Raw genomic sequence first — 19,124 nt, 5'->3', positions numbered from 1 at the left:
AGCAGTAGAGGCACCCCACAAACACACACGTAATCTAGCAATGCGGTCGGCACAGAGAGGGCCACTAATCTCCTCGTCTCCTGCTTTTAAGTTCTGTGGTTTCCCTTTTTCTTTTCAATGGCCCTCCATATTAACAACGGCTCAACGTTTTTCTAAAAGTTGCCTGAGAAGCATCCATTTACCAAGCCAAATTTTCAGTGTATAATTCAGATGAATTCCCCCTCCCTCCCTTTCTGTCCTCACTGGGTTTCCAAGCCTCAACGTGAAGAAGGGAGCAAAGAGTTAAAGGCGCTCCCAAAACCAATATTTTATTCTCTGGAGAATGTGGCTCACGGGCTCTTCGACACCCCTCCTGGCTGTTTGGTGGGGGGGTGCTGGCTTCCCCCCCTTTTTTTGAGCCCACCCTGCTCCCACCTCTTTCACAGAACTGAACGGAAAGAAGCTTTCCCGCACCAGAGCATGGAAACTAAATTTCTTGAAAGTAATTTTTTTCCCATACAGCATCAGACCCGTCCACCTCATGGACACCAAACAGCCATCCCCCTTAGACAACTGACGGCTAAAATCGAAGGGCAGTTCTCTGCACATCTGTCATACTAGAGCAGAAGAGGCCAGGCCAAAAAACAATGGAGGGCAAAAACAGCACGCTTTGCTGACTGGATGAATGTTGAGAAAAGGTATCTCCCACCAAGACAAGAGTCCAGCTGGACCACCTGGGGAGTCCCTTAATACGGTGGTCCCCAACCTTGGGCTTCCAGATGTTCTTGGACTTCCACTCCCAGAAATCCTGGCCAGCAGAGGTGGTGGTGAAGGCTTCTGGGAGTTGTAGTCCAAGAACCTCTGGAGGCCCAAGGTTGGGGACCAATGCCTTAATAGACACTGAAGTGAAGTACAAAGATCCGAGGAGAATCAACTGCTGGATCGCTCAGAGATCTAGGCTTTTAGCTGTGGAGCCAGAGGTTGGGAGTTCGATCCCCCCACTGGGCTTCCTTTGACAGGGGCTAGACTCAACGATCCACAGGGTCCCTTCCAGCTCTGCAGTTCTAAGATCATCATCATCATCCAGTGAAATAGGGCTACTTGGACACAGGGCACCTTTTCTGTGACTGTGGAGAAATTCAATCATTGCAGCACTTACACGCAGGCAAGTTATGCCCCGCCACGTGAACGAAAGAGATGAGAGAGAGAACACTATTGAAGCACCCCGTTTCTGGTTTTAAAAAAATAGTCTAACTATCCTAACATCTTAATTTTTTAAAAAATTACCTCTATTTCACAGACGTCCCTAATTTTAAATTGCACAATACTCTAACACCAATGAAGACAGAAAGGTTCACTGTAGCATTTGAGAAGTACTTTGCGGCTGGCCTTAAGGAAAGTAGAGAAAATTGGTTGTTGTGGGTTTTTTGGGCTCTTTGGCCGTGATCTGAAGGTTATTCTTCCTAACGTTTCGCCAGTTTCTATGGCCGGCATCACTTATGGCTGAGGTTGTCCCCCTTTCTCATTCATTCCTGTTGCTTTTGGTGTCTTTAAAAACAAATACCTGTAAAAGGTAAGGTTGACAAATGATACGGTTTGGATCCAGGATATCTGAAAGGCAGCATCTTTCTGCGAGAAAGCCCACCCTCTGGTTTTAAGATCTTTCAGTGTGTGTGGTGAGGAAGCAAAGGAAGGAAATGTTTCGCGGGCTCTCCGCCCTTCTCCCCAGGAGGCCAGCCTGGGTCCAATCCTGGTCCCTTTTCCACCACTGTCAAAAATAAAAAAGCTTTTTCTCCAATCAAACCTAGAACTACAGGCTGGGCCCCTGGATTTTCTTCCCTTAAAATTCTTTCTCTCTCTCTCTCTTTCTCTGTGCCTTGTTTTTGTTGTTTTTAAAGTTCTTTCAGAGGTTGTTAAATATTACAAATATTCATTTGCATTTTAATAACAATAACCTTAGAACGGTGGAGCTGGAAAGGACCCTTTGGATCCTCACACCCAGCCCCCTGTTGATGCAATTCTGTGCCTGCCTTCTGCCTTTTGCCCCCCAGCCTCTTGGGGTTCCTCTACTGGGAGGAAGGCCATGAAACGAAAATCATCCTCTTCCTCTCCATCACAGAACTGCTGAGCTGGATCGTGGGGTCCAGCCCGGGTCAAAGAGGCCCAGTGAGAAACCAAGCGGCTAGCCTTTGGCTCCGCAGCCGGAGAGGCAACTTTACCGAGCGATCCAAAGGAATAAAGAAATCGCATGAAAACGGGGGGGGGGGGAATGCCCCCTAAAAATATCTTGCAACGCCTTCAAAAGGTAACCTTCGAAAAGAAGTAAAATACCAATAATAAAAAGAGGCGCCTCCATGAGACTCGGCCGCCTCGCTAACCACTGAGTTTTACCTCCCCGGTCAGGAGAGGGCAAGAGGCAGGCTCTTAATGCCCCCCCTCCCAGCCCGCTTTCCAGAGTTATGGGGCTGTTCTGGCACAGTTCCAGAACCCAGATCCATGTGTCCCCTCCCCACTGCAGCCCCACATATGCCCTCTCAATGAGTGCCACCTGCTCGGCTGGCTTTGGTTGACCCAATGGCTTTTTTTAAGTATTATTATTCCTATGAATGGGAAGCATCCCCATTTTTAGGGGGGGTGCTCCTCCCCTGTTTAGCCGCTTGGGCGGGGGGGCAAAGCGCTTCTCTCCCGAAGTGCCTCTTCTCTACCAAACACCACCACCGCCACCCCCAGCTCCAGAAATACTCCGTTCCTACACATGGCGGTGTTCTGAAGGGAGGAATATGGGGGGGGGGGGAGAGAAGGAGAGAAGAGGACAGCCAGTGATATGCAAATGAGATGCAAATGTGGGCTTGATACCAGCCTGGAGGTGCCAATCAGAGGGCTCTGCCTCTCTCTTCCTCCCCCCCCCCTTTGGATTTCTCTTCCGGCCAGAACGGGCCACCCCCTCCTTGGCAGGGAACGGGGGTGGGGGTGGGGGTGGGTAAGGTTTCATCCGAACCCCCAACCAAAAAAAAGCCATCAATGGGGAATGGGGTGGGGGAAAGGCGACACCTTTCTAATGGAACTTCCGTTTATCAAATGATGAAATTTTGGAATGACTCCCCCCCCCTGCCGCCGTCTCCCCCCCCCCACCGCGCCCCAAACAAGCCATTTTGGACCAAACCCCGGGTGCCCCTCCGTGATGCCATCCGCCCAGGCACCCCCGACGTGGGGCGGGATCTCTTGCTGCCAAGCGGGCACACGCGCTCCCACCGGGCCGCCGGCAGGAGCCAAACCCCCCCCCCCCCAGGAATGACCATCCAGGCCCACTTTCCTTGGCCAAGCTCTCTCTTTCTCCCCCCCCCCCACCCCACCCACACACTTTTCCCGCCTCCTCTTCCTGTTGCTCTGCCCGGGAGAAGCGCGGAAGGCCGGGCAAAGACACGCGCGTCTCGTCCCCGACACCGACACCCCTTCACACGACCAAGGAACCAAAGACACCCCAACACACACACACAGACACAAATCCCAAGGCGACCGAGCGGCGCACGGAGGGCCCAAGGCCAGGAAACTCAGGCGGCCTCTCCACAACCCCGCCGAGCAAAAGAGGTGGGTGGGGGCTTCTGCGCATCTCTTCCCCCCCCCACACCCACACACCCCCGGCCCCGTCCTTGCGCCCCGTCGCGGCCGGCGAGGGACAAAGCAGCAGCCGAGGGAGAGGCAGGCCGGGGACAAGCAAGGGGCATCCGGCCATCCCGCGCCCCCCCCGCCGCCGCCCGGCCGCGCGCGCTCTTCCCAGGCTCCGGTTACCCGACGGGGAGGGGGGGGAGATCTCCTCCCCATACAGGGACCCCTCAAGGCAGCAGAGGAGGTCACTCGGGGAGGGGGTTGTCCTTCCCTGCAAGCCCCCCCCACGGGAGATGATGGGGGGGGGTGAACGGGTTTTCTCTTGAAGTGGGGGGGGGACTTCCCGCAGTGCAGCACCGCCACACTCGGGGAATGTGCTTCACGCCGGAGTTGCCCCCCCTCACCGCCTGCCCCAGCATCCCTCTGGCAGGGTTGCCTAGCAACAGCACGCCCCCTCCCTTTCCACAGGAATGGCTGGCAGGCTTCGGGATGGCGGGCTGGGGTGGGGTGGGGGGTGTTGTCAGGAGACCCGAAACACCCCCGAACCATCACCACCGCCCTGACTTGAAGGAGGCGAGGGAGCGGGGGGGGTGGAGTTGCTTCGGGGGTCGTACATCCTGGGGGCCTGGGAGGGAAAAACGGTGGGGCAGGTGCCGTGAGCGGGGGGGGGAGAGGAGGGAAGAGAGAGGGGCAGGGGAGTGCCCGGACGGCCGCGTTGCCCCTCCCGCACCCTCCCCCCCTCAAGCCTTCTCCAAGTGGGGCAGGCAGGTGGGAAGGAGGGCCAGGAGCGACATTCCGACCCCCCCCTGAAGCCACGCGCAGGCCCCCCCTCCCCGCCACTCACATCTGCCCAGCCGGCCGTGGGGTGACGGGAGGTGGGCAGACCGCGTGGTGCCCGGGTGTCCTGGCACGGCGCCCCCCCCCCGCCGCCCAGTCCCCGCACTTGGCTACAGCAAGTAAGCGCGCAAGGAAGTGCGGGGGGGGGGACACAAGGCGCGCACCTGAGAAGGGACGGGGCAGGCGCGGGCGCCCTCCGGGGCAAGACGCCCAAGGCTGCCTTCCTTTCCCCTAAGTGGCCAGGGCTGGCGGAGGGGGGGGGCGCAGCTCTCCACCGCCCGATGCCCCGGCGGCCAAAGGGCCGGAAAACAGAGGAGGAGGAGGAGGAGGAGGAGACGGTGGCGGCTGCCCTTGCGGGGGACAGCGGGGCCCTCCGTACCCCGGAGCTCTCCCCCCCCCCTCCGCCTCACGAGCAGCTCCACAACCCCCCCCATCAATGCCGCCTGGGCGTGCAGCGCGGGGGAGGGAGGCCCGGTCGAGGGTCGGCCGGCCAGCCTCGACTGCCTCAGCAGGGGGCCCGATCCTCCTCCCTCCCTCCCTCTCTTCCGAAGGGCGGCTCCCGGGGGCCCGACGGGGGGGGAGAGGCCCCTGCTTCCGAGTCCCCGCTGCCCCCACCCGCCCGCGCCCCGCGCCCCTTCTCCTCGCCTGTCGGGGCGGCTCTGGGCTCCCTCCCCCGCGCCGCCGTCTCCCGGGGCCCCCGCGGCCGCACCGCCGCTCGCCTCCGTCGCGGCGGCACCAGCAGCACTCCAGCCTCAGCACCAGGGACGGGGCAGCGGACCTTGGAGGGGGGGGGGAAGGTTGCGCCGTGTGTGTGTGTGCGTGTGTGGCCTCCCTGGGACTTCCCGAGAGTGAGCGAGCGAGCGACCGCCTCCCCCCCCACCCCGGCCAAGGGAGGGGCCTCGATGGAGAGCAGCCCCCCCCCGCCCACACCTGCCCTCGGCCTCCCCCCCCCCCGCTCCCGAAGGCAAAAGAGGCCGCCCCGGCGGGTACCTCGGAAGGGGGCATAGGACATGATGCCTTCAGCCGCTGCCTGCTCCCGCCCCGTCGTCGTGGCTGCCGATGCCGCTGCTTCCGCCGCTGATGCTCATGGACCGGGCCGGCCGAGGGCACCGCCAGGGGGGCGACCGGGCTGGGCTCAGGGAGAGGGAGAGGGAGGCGGCGGCGGCGGCGGGGGGGGGGTCGGCTCTGCCGGGCCGGCCGGCCGGCTTGCCTTCCCCTCCGCGCTGCGCCCCCTCCTGCCTGCCCGCCTGCCCGCCTGCCCGCTGGCTGGGCTGACTGGCTGGCTCTCTCTGGCTCTCTCTCTCTGGCTCGCTCGCTCGCCGGCGCGGATGATGCGGAGAAGGATGCAGGAGGAGGCGGGGGCGGGGGCGGAGGATGCGCTGGTGATGCTGCCGCTGCCGCCGCCGCTGCCGCCGCTGCGCCGGTGCGAGGGGCGGAGGAGCCGCCCTCCTTCCCTCCCTCCCTCCCTCCCGTTCCTCGCCGCCGCCTGGCTGGCCCTCCCCTCCCCTCCCCTCCCCGCCTCTCTCCGCCTCCATCCCTCGCCAGCCTCGGTTCGCCTCCCGGCCCCTGGGGCTGGCCGCGGGAACCAGCGGTGGCCCCCCCTCCGAAAGGCGCCCGGCCCGCCCGAGGGGGCGACGTGGGGGGCAGGGGGGGAAAGAAGGGAGGGGGGTCCCGATGGGGCAGGAAAAAGCAGAGGAGGCTAAGGGAGGGGGGGCGCAAGAGGGATGGCACGGGAGGGCCTGGCGGCCGCCGGAGCACCTTTCCGGCTCCTTGCCCCCCCCCCACCCCTCCGATCCCCTGCCGGGAGGATCCCTGGGGAGCCCATTCGAGGGACCAAGTTCACGGTCGGGAGACCGAGCAGGAGGTGGCGGCGGCGGCGGCCATGTGGGGCTTGTTTGTGTGCATGCGGGGCGGGGTGAACTATTATTGGCTGCTTCTCCAGGTGGCGACCCCCTTCCCGCCCCCCCCCCGCCCCCGGCGACTGCGATCTTCCGCCCCATTGCAAGCAGGAGGTTTTTTGGAGGAGGGGGGGGCGCTCAAGGTGCGGGGTGGGATGGGAGTGAACTTGCCGCCCTCTTTGGCTCGGACCGGCCAGCTTGGCCCTTTGCCTGCGTGGAGACACCCTCTTCCCCCCCCCCACCCCGACGGCGGTCCGGAGGAGAGGGGACGTGCGCTGCCCTCCCCGGGCCCCTCAGCCTCGTGGAGCTAGATCTATTTCAGAGATGGGGAAACTGAGGCAGGGCCAGCAGGACTCCCGCCAGTGCCTCCCAGACCCTTCCCCCCCCCTCCATCCTTCTCCTGCTTCATTTCAGGGCCACTTCCCCCCCCACACACCCACGCAGAGCTGCTTCAAAGGCGCCCACCTTTTCACATTCGCAAGAGGGGGGGGGCTTCCGGCTGTCTTAGAGGGAAAGAATGTCAGAGTATATAAAACCTTTATCCCTGGCTTCGGGTCGGCCTTTTGGGAAGCCGCCTGGGGCGTGGAGGACCCTCTGAAGCCACGGCCCCCCACGCCCACCCGCAGTCTCTCCTGGGGGGGGGCAGCTTTCCTGCCTTCGCCCGAGGAAGCCCTCCTTCCTCTCTTTCTGAACTGCCTGGCTCAGGAAGGGGCCCGAAGGGAAGGGACGTGTCCCCTTTATTTGGGGTGGTGGTATTTCCTATGGGGTACCTTAGAGAAAGAGCCACTTGCCCAACGGGACCGGTCCGGGGGGGGGCTCGTAGACTGTTTTCCTGGTACGCCACCTCCAACGCTCGGAAGTGTGTATTTGTGCATAGGTGGTTGTTATTGTGGTGATGTGCCATCAAACAGCTGCTGCTTTAGGGTGGCTCTATGAACGAGCGACCTCCTAAATATATCCCATCATCAACAGGCCTGCTTAACTCTTGCCAGCTCAAGGCCATGGCTTCCTTTATGCAGTCAACCCATCTCCCCTTTGGGTCTTCCTCTTTTCCTGCTGCCTTTGCCATCTTCCAGCGAGTCTGGTCTTCACAGGATGCACCCAAATTACGACAGCCTTGGTTTTGTCATTTTTGTGCATTGGGCGTTCAGTTTGTTCATCTTTCTAGGGCTCTCCTCCTACACGGTATTTGAAATGAATCCATTCCCCCCCCGCCCCCCCCACCCGGGTCACCTGTTTTTACAGACGAGCTCTTCCATTTGTACCTTAGGAGTCAGGAATACTGTCCGGGGGGGGGGGTGATCTTGGCCTAGCTCTCCAGAGGCACACCTCTGAACTTCAGGACCTTAACCTGTTCTTTCATTGCCCCCTCCCGAAAGCTAGGCTCAGCCCTGCCCGAAAAAGTGGACCACGAACCCTGCACAGGTGAGCTCCCACCCATCCGCCTGTAATTCTTCATCATGTGTGTGCTTTTTAAGGAAGGAAGGAAGGAAAGAAGGAAAGAAGGATGGAGGGAGGGAAGGAGCTAATGATGGATAGAAGGAAGGAAGGAGGGAGGGAAGGAAGGAAGGAGGGAATGAAGGAAGGAGGGAGGGAAGGAAGGAAGGTGATGGATGGAATGGAGGGAGGGTGGGAGGGAGGGAAAGGGGCTGATGATAGAAGGAAGGAAGGAAGGAAGGAAGGAAGGAAGGAAGGAAGGAAGGAAGGAAGGAAGGAAGGAAGGAAGGAAGGAAGGAAGGAAGGAAGGAAGGAAGGAAGGAAGGAAGGGAGGAAGGAAGGAAGGAAGGAGCTAATGATGGATAGAAGGAAGGAGGGAGGGAAGGAAGGAAGGAAGAAGGAAAGGAAGAAAGGAGGGAAGGAAGGAAGGAGGGAGGGAGGGAAGGACATAAGGAAGGGAGGAAGGAGCTAATGATGGATAGAAGGAAGGAGGGAAGGAAGGAAGGAAGGAAAGAAGGAAGGAAGGAGGGAGGGAAGGAAGGAATATAACAACAACAACTACTACTACTACTACTATTACTACTACTATTGTTGTTGTTGTTGTTGTTGTTGTTGTTGTTGTTGTTGTTGTTGTTGTTGTTGTTGTTGTTGTTGTTGTTGTTATTGCACTCTATAACAGAGTGCAATCCAATAGTCAAAAACAGTTAAAACACAACTATAACATAACATAATTACTGTACGATGATAAGGAAAGAAGGGAGGGAGGGAGGAAGAGAGAGAGAGAGAGAGAGAAAAGAAAGAAAGAAAGAAAGAAAGAAAGAAAGAAAGAAAGAAAGAAAGAAAGAAAGAAAGAAAGAAAGAAAGAAAGAAAGAAAGAAAGAAAGAAACGAAGGCAACAGGATCTCGGGATGTCAATAATCCTCCCCATTCAATGTGTCCCAAAGCAGGGCAGTACCTGCTGGATTCACAACAGGATCCCCTGCCATCCAAGGCTCTTTGAAACCTCAAATCATTCCTGACTAAGCCACATCCATGCAACTTGGTGTTTTTCAGTTGCTTTTATTTTTGCACTCGGCACATGCTCCAGAGCCAGTGTCTCTGACTGCAGCTTGGGACTCCTATTCAACGAGACAACTTCCAATAAGAGAGAGACAGAGAAAAAAAAAAGGAAATGGCTGGCACAACTGAATGAGTCCAGGGCTGAATTTCTCCTTCCCTTTTTGTCTGCCTCCATATTTTATTTCTGTTTTGGTTTGGCCATAAAATAGAGCTTAATGTCTTGGCGGTCCTTCGCCTACAGAAGGGCCTCACGCTTCCTGCAAGCTCTATTTTTCCAACACTTTGATCTCACCAAAGTCTTGTTTTGAGAATCCGTTGAGATTCCAGAGAAATACAATACTGTATAGAAAGTTTTATTTCCACAATCATCCTGATTTTGGCGAAAAATGAGTTGCCGTTTCCTGCGTCAAGAAGAGGAATCTTGTAAGTCTCTGTGGCTTAATAGCGGCCCATGGGTGCTGAAGGGGGAGGAATTAAAAGGCCTTTTGGTTTTTCTTTTCTGCTCAACTGTTTTTGTATGATTGTGGTAAAATACAAAATACCTATTTTGCATTTTGTCCTCTTCAATTTGTTGTTGCTGTTTGTTGTTAAGTTGTCTCCGACTCTTTGTGACCCCATGGACCAGAGCACGCCAGGCCCTCCTGTCTTCCACTGCCTCCCAGAGTTGGGTCAGATTCATGTCGGTAGCTTCGGTGGCACTGTCCAACCATCTCGTCCTTCTCCTCTTGCCTTCCCTCTTTCCTCACATCAGCGTCTTTTCCAGGGAGTCTTTTCTTCTCACGAGATGGCCAAAGTATTGGCAAGGTGATGTCTCTGCTTTTAAGATGCTGTCAAGGTTTGTCATCGCTTTTCTCCCAAGAAGCAGGTGTCTTTTAATTTCGGGGCTGCTGTAACCATCTGCAGTAATCATGGAGCCCAAGAAGGTGAAATCTGTCACTGCCTCCATATCTTCCCCTTCTCTTTGCCAGGAGGTGATGGGACCAGTGGCCATGATCTTAGTTTTTTTGATGTTGAGCTTCAGACTGTTTTTTGCACTTTCCTCTTTCACACTCATTACAAGGTTCCTTAATTCCTTCTCACTTTCTGCCATCAGAGTGGGATCATCTGCATATCGGAGGTTGTTGATATTTCTTCCAGCAATCTTGAATCCGGCTTGGGATTCCTCCAGTCCGGCCTTTCGCATGATGTATTCTGCATATAAGTTAAATAAGCAGGGGGACAATATACAGCCTTGTTGTACTCCTTTCCCAATTTTGAACCAATCAGTTGTTCCATATCCAGTTGTAACTGTTGCTTCCTGTCCCACATATAGATTTTTCAGGAGATAGATAAGGTGGTCAGGCACTCCCAAAAGCACAACAGCTGGTAGTCAACATTCATAATAACCAGCTTCTCAATCTTGAGCTTCTTCCGTGAGTAACAGTTGGGGGGAAAGGGGGTGTCCCTAAGATGGGATCAAAGTCCATAAACGTGAAAGGTAGGTCAGTCTTCTGAATCATACTTTTTGTCTTGATATTCAACTGTAATCCTGCTTTTCCACTTTCTTTTTAAAATACTGTACAGTATTCCACATTAGCCATTTTGAACAATTGTTTTTTGCAACCTGGGCCATTTATTTTGCTTTGCATATTTATTATGAATTTCTGTAGTTTAAATAGCTCTAGCGGTAGCATGCCCATCTCTGGGCACCAGAGTTTAAGACACAAGCTGCGATGTGTTCAGGTAAGGACCATTCAAGGTCCGGAAACCAAACGCTGCGAGGAACAGCTGGATATCTTAGCCTGAAGAAGACTGGGAAATGACCAGGAGAGCTTTCTTCCAGAGGGTAGGTAACAAGTTCAAATTACAGGAAAGGTGATTTCACTGGGACAGGAGGAAGAATTTCACGACAGTAAGAGATGTTGCACTGTGTCATTGACTGCTTTGAAAGATGGCCGGCTTTCCTTCCTGGGGATTTTTAAACCATGGTTGGAAGGGGGTGGGGAGAGAGAGAGAGTCACCTTTCAGGCTTGCTTTAGCTGCGATATTTTTCCTTTTTCAGGGGTTTGGACTGGATGGCCCTTGGCAGCCCCTTCCAGCTGTTTCATTCCATGGTGCATTCAAGCGTTTGACACTGGATAGGTGAAAACCGAAAATAAAGGGACCCAAACGATTCTGTACTTGAAGGATTGTGAAAGGATCGAGGAACACCCCCCCACACACATCCTTCGAAAGAACAAAAAACAAATGCAATCCAAATTCTCCTCCTCCCCCCTCCCCAATCCCTAGTTCTTTAACAAGGGCATGGACCATTTTGGAAGGTGGAGTCCTAAAATCCAGAGTCGGGCAGTTCTTCGGATGGGGGGGGGGAAAGAAACCCACCAAAGGTGTGCAGAATTGCAGGCATGGATTTCAGAGAAGCAGGTCGGGTGGGAGAGGACGGAGAAAGCCAGAGAAGGCCTGACTAGAGGGATTAGGATCCATGAAGCGCACGAGACTGCAAATCTGATGTATAAAACGTACGTTATGTCAGATCTTCCGTGGGAGGCGTGAGCGCAGGGGAGGAAACGGCAGAGCAGCATGGTGAATTTATAGACATGTCGTTTTAAGAGTAGCTTATCTTGTCACAGTGGTAACATGCTAGAAAAGGGTTTTCTCTGTGCAGGCTTGCTCCAGGTTGCTTCTAGGACTTCAGGCAAAGCACGCACACACGTACTGCTTCATTTCCCCTAAATTTATATACTGTATAGGTTAATGTATAGACACAGATCTATAGGTATCCTATAGGTACTTATTTCGTTTGCTTTCAACACGCCAGCTCCTTGTGTGGGCCAAGAACATAATTTGCTGGTATTCTCTTTGGCACAGAAGGAAAACATTTCTCTCTCCCCCCCCCGCCCCGTACAGCACAGCCCCTGTCACACCACGGATTACACAACCCATTCTGTGAAAAATCTCGCACTCAATGCGTGCAACATGGGTGTGCATTAGGGGGCCTGACACAGTGCACCGAATGCTTTCACAGTCAGCCTCCTGAGCCTGCGCAGGACAAGAGGGCCCCAGCCTCGGTTTTGACAAGGTCCCGATCTCGGATTGCGCCGTGTGGGGTGAGCTTTGCAGATACCCTCGAGGTGCCAGGAGGGCCCTGAAGCGAATCACGCCCGAACTCTCTCTGGAGGCAAAAATGAGTGGCTCTCCTACTTTGGGGGACATCACGAAAAAAAAAGCAGGATTCTCTGGAAAAGACCATCGTTCTGGGAAAGGTGGAGGGTAGCAGGAGGAGGATCCAATGCGAGATGGACTGACCCCCCCCCCCCAATAAAGGAACCAGAACCCCCGGCTTTGCAAGAGCTGAGCAGAGCAGTTGAGGACAGGATATTTTCATGATCGCCAGAATTCAGGCACATCACACCAGCTGTTGGGAAAGGTTGGTTTAAAAAGCCAAATGTACTGTATATATCCGAGGGGTCTTGGTGAAGCATCCATGCTGAAGATTTCATTGGCCTCCTTTCTTTACAAGCTGCTAACTGCGAGGTTACGTTCTGGACTGACTTCTTCCTACAGAAAAAGCTATCCTGGTATGTTAAGGGAGGGCTGTGAAGATGGGGGGGGGGCGAGATCTTTCGCAAGTTTATATGGCTCCCCCCCACCCACCTTGTGGTCTGGGAACCAAATTCCTAATACAAACCTTTCTTTAAACCACCACCACCCCATAAAGCACGAGGGCATTTCTTGGAATTAGGAACTCCACCTCCACGCAATTGCAAATCCACACCCAGACTCCGGCGCTGAGGGATGGCGGCCCTGTTTACCGTTTCCCTCTTTTCCAAAAAGGAAGTCATGCCTTTTTGCTTGAGGTCCCCCACGCCAGTTTTTCAGATATGGCAAATCGAGGTCAATAAAAGGATGTTTCTGTCCATCTCTTTGTTACAGCATCATTTCAGTGCCACCTGTGATTTGTTTATTTATGAGCAAAGGTTTGGACTTGGTGGCCTTGTAGGCCCAAGTAACCTTTTCTGTGATTTCTATGATGATATTTAAAATAGTTTTACTCCGCCATTCTCCTTGAGATCGGACCCGAGGCGGCTTACAACCGCAAAAGATAATACTTAAAGTTGAAAACAATGGTGGTTAACATCATTACAAGACAATATTTCAAAACTGCAAGCAATGATTAAAGAAGCATGATTATATCATTAACAGACAATACTGAGGCAAAGATAAATAAGTATTACCAAAATTTTTAAAACATCACTTTGAGAAATGGAAAGCACAAGCAGTACTAAAAATCTAGTTAAAGCAGTAATGCATAACAATCCACCTTAAAAAAAAAACACACACACAGGTGGCTGGTTTACTGAGGGAAGGCTTGCTGGAAGACAAAGGTCCTTGCCTGCTTGCGGAAGGAGAGCAATGAATGGGGCCAACCTGCCGTCCAGTGGGAGGGAGTTCCAAAGTCTGGGAGCAGCCACAGAGAAGGCTCTCTCCTAGGGTCCCCACCAAAGGCACCTGTGAAGCTGGTGGGAGAGAGGGAAAGGCCTCTCCTTGTGAACATAATACCTGAGCCGGCTCATAGTGGGCCCTTGAGATAGCTTGGACCCAGGCCATTTAGGGACTTAGAGGTTAAAGCCAGCAGTTTAAATTGTGCTTTAAACTGATCGGCAGCCAGTGTGATCCCAGTAATCAGCCCCAGTCAGCAATCTGGCTGCTGCAGTTCGGACCCATTAAAGTTTCCGACACTTTCCATCGGCAAGACCCACAAAGCGGCTGAAGGCAGCAGACGATCACGAAAGCACAAATGAGTTAAAAACACAACATTCGATTAAAAACCATTACACAAAACAATGACTCCTCTGAAAACATTAAAAGCAGTTCAAAATACACTTTAAAGTACACTATCGTAAAATCGCAGCAAAGTTCAGCTTAAATGCCCCACATGGTGTAATAAAATTAAGAAGAGGGAGGAACAGGAAGGAGAAGAGGGAGGGGGCCGCCCTGCTCTCCCAAGGGGGAGATTCCCACAGCCTGGGAGCCGCCACCGAGAAGACCCTCGCTCATGCCCCGACCAGCCGTGGCTGCGCTGGCCATGGGACTGAGAGGAGAGCTTTCTCCGACGGCCTCATATGCCAAGAAGGTTCACATGAGGAGAGACGGTCCTTCAGATAGCCTGGGCTCATGCCAAACTGGGCTATTATAAGTCGCCACCAGCACTTTCTGCTGGGTCCAGCCACAGAGCCGTTAAAGTTTCTGCAAAAGGGGGGGGCAATCCACTCCCAGCCAGCAGCCGGGCCTTGCCGCATTTTGAACCAGCGGACGTTTCCCAACGGTCTTCAAAGGCGGCCCCACGCAGAGGGCGTTCCAGGAGACCAGCCAGGATCTCACAAAGTTGTGTGCCACCACCGGAGGCAAACTGGGTCGCCTGAAGGACCAGTTCCAGATGGAGACCTGATTTTTATCTTTGGAAATGCACTGGTGCCTGTTTCCAAGCACTGAGCTTTCAGGCTCAGGGACGAATCCGGGAGGACACTCGAGATGCAGACCTGATTTTCCGGGGGGAGCATGACCCCATCTGTGGCAACCCCAGACCTACTGGAGTATCCCACCCTGTAGTTATGCTGCCACCAACCATTCCCTATAAGGAGTCACACAGACCAGGAATGGATTTTAATAAACAAAAGAACAAGGTTTATTGAAACAACAAACAGGGTAAATAAAAGGATCAGGTAAATAGGATACTGGAACGTGGCATAGTCCCAATCATACACCCACAACAGATTGGTTCCCACGGAACACTTTAAGGTAACGCACAGACCCTGAACCTATCAGTTCTGGCTACCCAGATAGAAACCTGAACCTATCAGGTATGTACTAACTGACAAACAGTTGTACCCAGTCTGACACACAGACTCCAACTCCTCTTCTCCACACAAGCTCCAAATATATATACAGTACAGCTCCTCCCCCCTGATGTCCCGCCTTCCACTCCCCATAGGATGGAACTTTCCCTCCAAACCCATGACAGACAGGTACCATCAGTGTTGTATGTGACACCTCCCCTCTTTATAAGTTGTTTTGCAGGGGAAAAGCTAAAGTGCTTTTCTCCAAAAAAACAACCAGGATCAAAACACATAAACAGTTATACATTATAACACAATACCATACTTACTCACTCTAGGTCAAACATATCACTTATGCATTTAAACATTAATATTTGCAATACATTAAGTTACCTTTATTAATACAAACCAAGCCTGTTCAATAAACAGGTACATTTAACTTTTGGTCACCAAAATATACACAGTCCATGGTTTCTTCGCCGTCTTCACTCGTCGGGTCTTCTTGACAAGGCGTCAGCAACACAGTTCATTGACCCTCTGACCACCTTCACTTCAAAGTCAAAATCTTGCAGGTTTAAAGCCCACCTCATAAGTTTACTATTATGGGTTTTCATTGTCTTTAACCACTGCAGTGGTGAGTGGTCAGTGCACAGAACAAAATGTCTTCCCCAGATGTAAGGTTTGGCCTTCTGAATCGCGTATACTATGGCCAGGCACTCCTTTTCCACGGTTGCCAAATGTCTCTCACCTTTCTGGAGTTTCCTACTCAGGTAGGACACTGGATGCTGGTCACCATTTTCATCCTCCTGGCAAAGAACTGCTCCTACCCTGCTGTTAGACGCATCGGTGTAGATGATGAACTCCCGGTCGAAGTCGGGAGCACGCAGCACTGGATAATGGATGAGTGCCTCCTTCAACCTCCGGAACGCCTCCTCACAGTCGCTGGTCCACGGGATGCGGTCATCAGTCTTCTTCCGCGTCAGATCGGTCAGCGGAGTCGCCATCTCGCTAAACCTCGGGATGAACTTTCTGTAGTAGCCCACCAACCCAAGAAATGATTTGACGTTTTTCTTGGTGTTGGGTCTGGGCCAATCTCGAACGGCTTCTATCTTGGCCTCTAGGGGTTTGATCACTCCTCCCCCTACTATGTGACCCAAGTATTTTATTTCTGGGCTACCCAGCTGACACTTGCTTGCCTTTACTGTTAGCCCTGCTGCACTTAACCTCTGCAGCACTATCTCCAGGTGTTTCAGGTGATCTTCCCCTCTACCCTCCCAGAAGGGTAGTTCAGCTTCCTCACTCTCAGCTGCTTTTATGGCAAATAAACCCCTCTGTTCCCCTCTGTAGTAGGGTTTCAGGCCATTCACATGTACCACCCTCCGTGCTTGGTGTTCCTCCTGTTCTATAAGGTAGTTCAGATCCGACATCCTGGAAATGACCCTATATGGTCCTGCCCATTTGAGCTGCAGTTTGTTCTCTTTGCAGGGCCTAAGCCAAAGCACTTCCTCCCCTGGGTTAAAGTGCCTCTCCCTGGCTTTCTGGTCATACCAGGTTTTCTGTCTGACCTTCTGAGCTTGCAGGTTTTCTGCTGCTAGCTCTAGGTTTCTCTTCAGGTCATTCATTAAAGTGTCTATGTACGTCACCACATCTTGTGGGTCATCCTGGGTGATCTGCTCCCAATTTTGTTTGATTAAATCAAGTGGACCTTTTACTTTTCTCCCAAACAAAAGTTCAAACGGACTGAACCCGGTACTGGCTTGGGGCACTGATCGATAAGCAAACAAAAGGGATTGCAGCTTCTGGTCCCAATTGTTTGGATTCTCTGCCAAGTAAGCCCTAATCATGCGCATCAGAGTCCCATTGAACTTCTCCGTTAACCCATTACTTTCGGGGTGATAGGCAGTGGTTTCCTTGTGTTTAATTCCACAGATTTGCCATAACCGTTTCATGAGCTTTGATGTAAACGATGTGCCCAAATCTGTGATTATTTCTGAGGCAAATCCCATCCTGGACATATACCCCACCAAGGCATCTGCCACTGTGTTAGTTTCGATGTTAGTCAAGGGTATGGCTTCGGGGTACCTCGTGGAATGGTCCACAATGGTGAGAATGAACCGGTTCCCCCTCTTTGTGGCCTTGGGCAAAGGTCCCACAATATCCACTCCTATACATTTGAACGGGGTGTCAATCACAGGCAAAGGGCACAACTTCGCTTTGGTCCTGTCACGGTTATTCCCCTGCCTCTGACACACATCACATTGTTTACAGAACTCCTTGATCTGCTTCCCTATTTCAGGCCAGTAAAAATTTTGTGTGATTCTCTGCTGTGTTTTGTTCACCCCTAAGTGCGCAGCAAACATGTCAGAGTGCCCCCTTTGTAAGATCATGGGGCGATACTTTTCAGGTACCACTAGCTGACTTCTGATCCCATCTCCCCCTTTTGAGATATTCATCAGGGTCTCTCTATATAAAATTCCCTTTTTCTCGCGAAATCTCGCTGGGGTTTCAGGTGTTAGCTGGGTGTCTGTCACCTTTTCAAAACACTTTCGGAGAGTGGCGTCTGCCTTTTGCTCTTGGCCAAATTTGCTGTCTGTGGTTAAGGTTTCTGCCACAGCTTCGGGACTACCCTCATCTGCTTCAGCCTCGGGCTCTTCAGTACCCCCCTGAACTGTCCCCGTGGTAGCTTGTGAGCGTGTAATCAGTAGCACCCGTTTCACATGTTCAGCCAGGTCATTTCCCACGAGCACGGCTGCTGGCAGAGTCGATGAAATCGCTAGCCGCCAAACTCCCCTCCAGCCTTGAAAGCTCACAGGTACCTCAGCTACTGGCAGTGAGATCACCTGCCCCTCAATCCCTGCCACCTTCAGGCTCTCATTTGGGATTATATGCTTCCTAGGAATAATGTCTGGATGGCACAGGGTCACCTGGGAACAAGTATCCCTTAGCCCCCTATACTGATGGTCAAGTATCCCTACGTCCACCCCAGCGGTCTGAAACAATTGCGAATCTGTCCTAACTAGTAAGCAGCGCTTGACCTCCACAAATGGACCATTTTCCCCAGTCTGATCAGCAGATGTAACTGGTCCAGAGTGAGTCGCCATGGCAACAGGCTCCCTCAGTGGCAAGGAGCTTTGCTCTGTCTGGACACAGAACACAGCTTTTGGCTTGGTTCCACTCAAATCGTGAGGCAAATTTCCCTTTAGCTGCTTTAATTTCTCACACTCTGAGATTAGATGGCCCTTTCCTTGACAGAAATAACATTTTCTGCTGTACTTGGAGTCTTTCTCATCTGTTTTTGGCTTTCCCTCCAAAATCTGAGGTCTTGGTGGTTTCATGTCAGAGGGCTTCCCTTCAACATGGGCCCCTCCCCCTTGCTGGTTTTTCCCTGGTCCCTGAGAGTACCTGCTGTAGGTTTCTTTGGGCTTACCCACAGTTTTCCCCTCAGCACCTAAGGGCTTCCTTATTTGGGAAATAAAATCTGCGATCTCCGTCGCTTCTGTCACAGTTTTCGGTTTCCTCTCCCTCACATGGAACTTTAGTTCCCCATGCAGGACTGAATAAAATTGCTCCAGCGCTATCAGGTCTTTGAGCTGCTGAAAGGTCTCTGTCCCCTCCTGAGACAGCCATTTCTCTAGCAACCTCACCAGTTGGGCCCCCACTTGGGTAAAAGTCTGCTCTGGTTTTTTTGTGAGTGACCTGAATTTTTGCCTCAGCTGTTCAGCATTTATCCCATGCCGGGCAAACACCAGTTTTTTAAACTCAGCGAAGTCTTTCAGCAGTTCCACTGGCATCTCTGCATAGACTTCTGCCAGGCTGCCACTGATTAAAGATCGCATAATGGTCATCTTCTCAGTTTCCCTTACTGAGAAGTCCACAAACGCTCTTTCCACGAGGGAAAAGAACACCTCAGGGCAATCTCCCTTGTGGTACACAGGGAATTTCTTCAAGTCAGTTTTAGACAGGCTGCCTTCCCCATTCCCTGGGTTCCCCTCATTATTATTGTTATTCCTATTTCTACTCATTATTTCCAGCTTCTTCAGCTCAAACGCCATTCTTTCTAACTCCAACTGTCTCTGTTTCTCTTCCCTTTCCATTTCAAATTGTCTTTGTTTCTCCCTTTCCCTTTCCTCCATTTCCCTCACCCTCAGTTCATGCTGTTGGGCTAGGAGCATTTTTCTGAGTTCTGAGGTCAGTTCTCCCGCGCTCTCATCCTGCACTGAGCCAAATTCCTCCTCAGAACCTTGGTCTCCCTGTGGTTCTCTCCCTTCCCCCATTTCTGCCATTTGGCTTCGAGTCAAGGGCATAATGCCCCCCAGAACAGGCCTCAAAAGTCACGCCTCAAAATAAAACGACGACTTTTTTCCTTTTGCCTCAGAAACAGCCTTCTATAGACTGCTGCTGTCCCTCCAGCACCAACTTGCAACTGTTGCCAGGCAGAATCCACCCCCTCTGCTAGGCCTCTCAGCAGACAGGCTAGATCCCTGTTACTTCA

At 52.9% G+C, this 19,124-nt stretch overlaps 1 protein-coding gene and 1 long non-coding RNA gene across 10 annotated transcripts in view; one reads left to right on the top strand and one right to left on the bottom strand.

Moving 5' to 3' along the window:
* The window catches only part of SYNGAP1 (synaptic Ras GTPase activating protein 1), a 65,147-nt gene extending 59,427 nt beyond the window's left edge, over window positions 1-5,720 (bottom strand). For 3 of the 9 annotated variants that reach the window (XM_072987134.2, XM_072987137.2, XM_072987141.2), the window contains exon 1: window positions 5,413-5,716. In XM_072987134.2, coding sequence (XP_072843235.2) covers window positions 5,413-5,434 — 22 coding nt within the window. In that variant the 5' untranslated portion in view covers window positions 5,435-5,716. Of the gene's footprint in view, window positions 1-5,412 lie in introns of all 9 variants that reach the window. The other 6 variants (XR_012082967.2, XM_072987138.2, XM_072987136.2 and 3 more) reach the window with 5 other exon arrangements.
* Window positions 5,721-8,375: 2,655 nt separating this feature from the next.
* Window positions 8,376-12,730, top strand: LOC144586612 (uncharacterized). Its single transcript, XR_013541537.1, has 2 exons — window positions 8,376-10,641; window positions 10,858-12,730. It is a non-coding gene; the product is annotated as an uncharacterized LOC144586612 (long non-coding RNA).
* The last annotated feature ends 6,394 nt before the right edge of the window (window positions 12,731-19,124 follow it).

The sequence above is a fragment of the Pogona vitticeps genome, chromosome 2, assembly GCF_051106095.1.
Source record: "Pogona vitticeps strain Pit_001003342236 chromosome 2, PviZW2.1, whole genome shotgun sequence".
Taxonomy (NCBI): Eukaryota; Metazoa; Chordata; class Lepidosauria; order Squamata; family Agamidae; genus Pogona; species Pogona vitticeps.
Note: the sequence above shows the minus strand (reverse complement) of the source record. Positions and strands in the feature narration are given on the sequence as shown.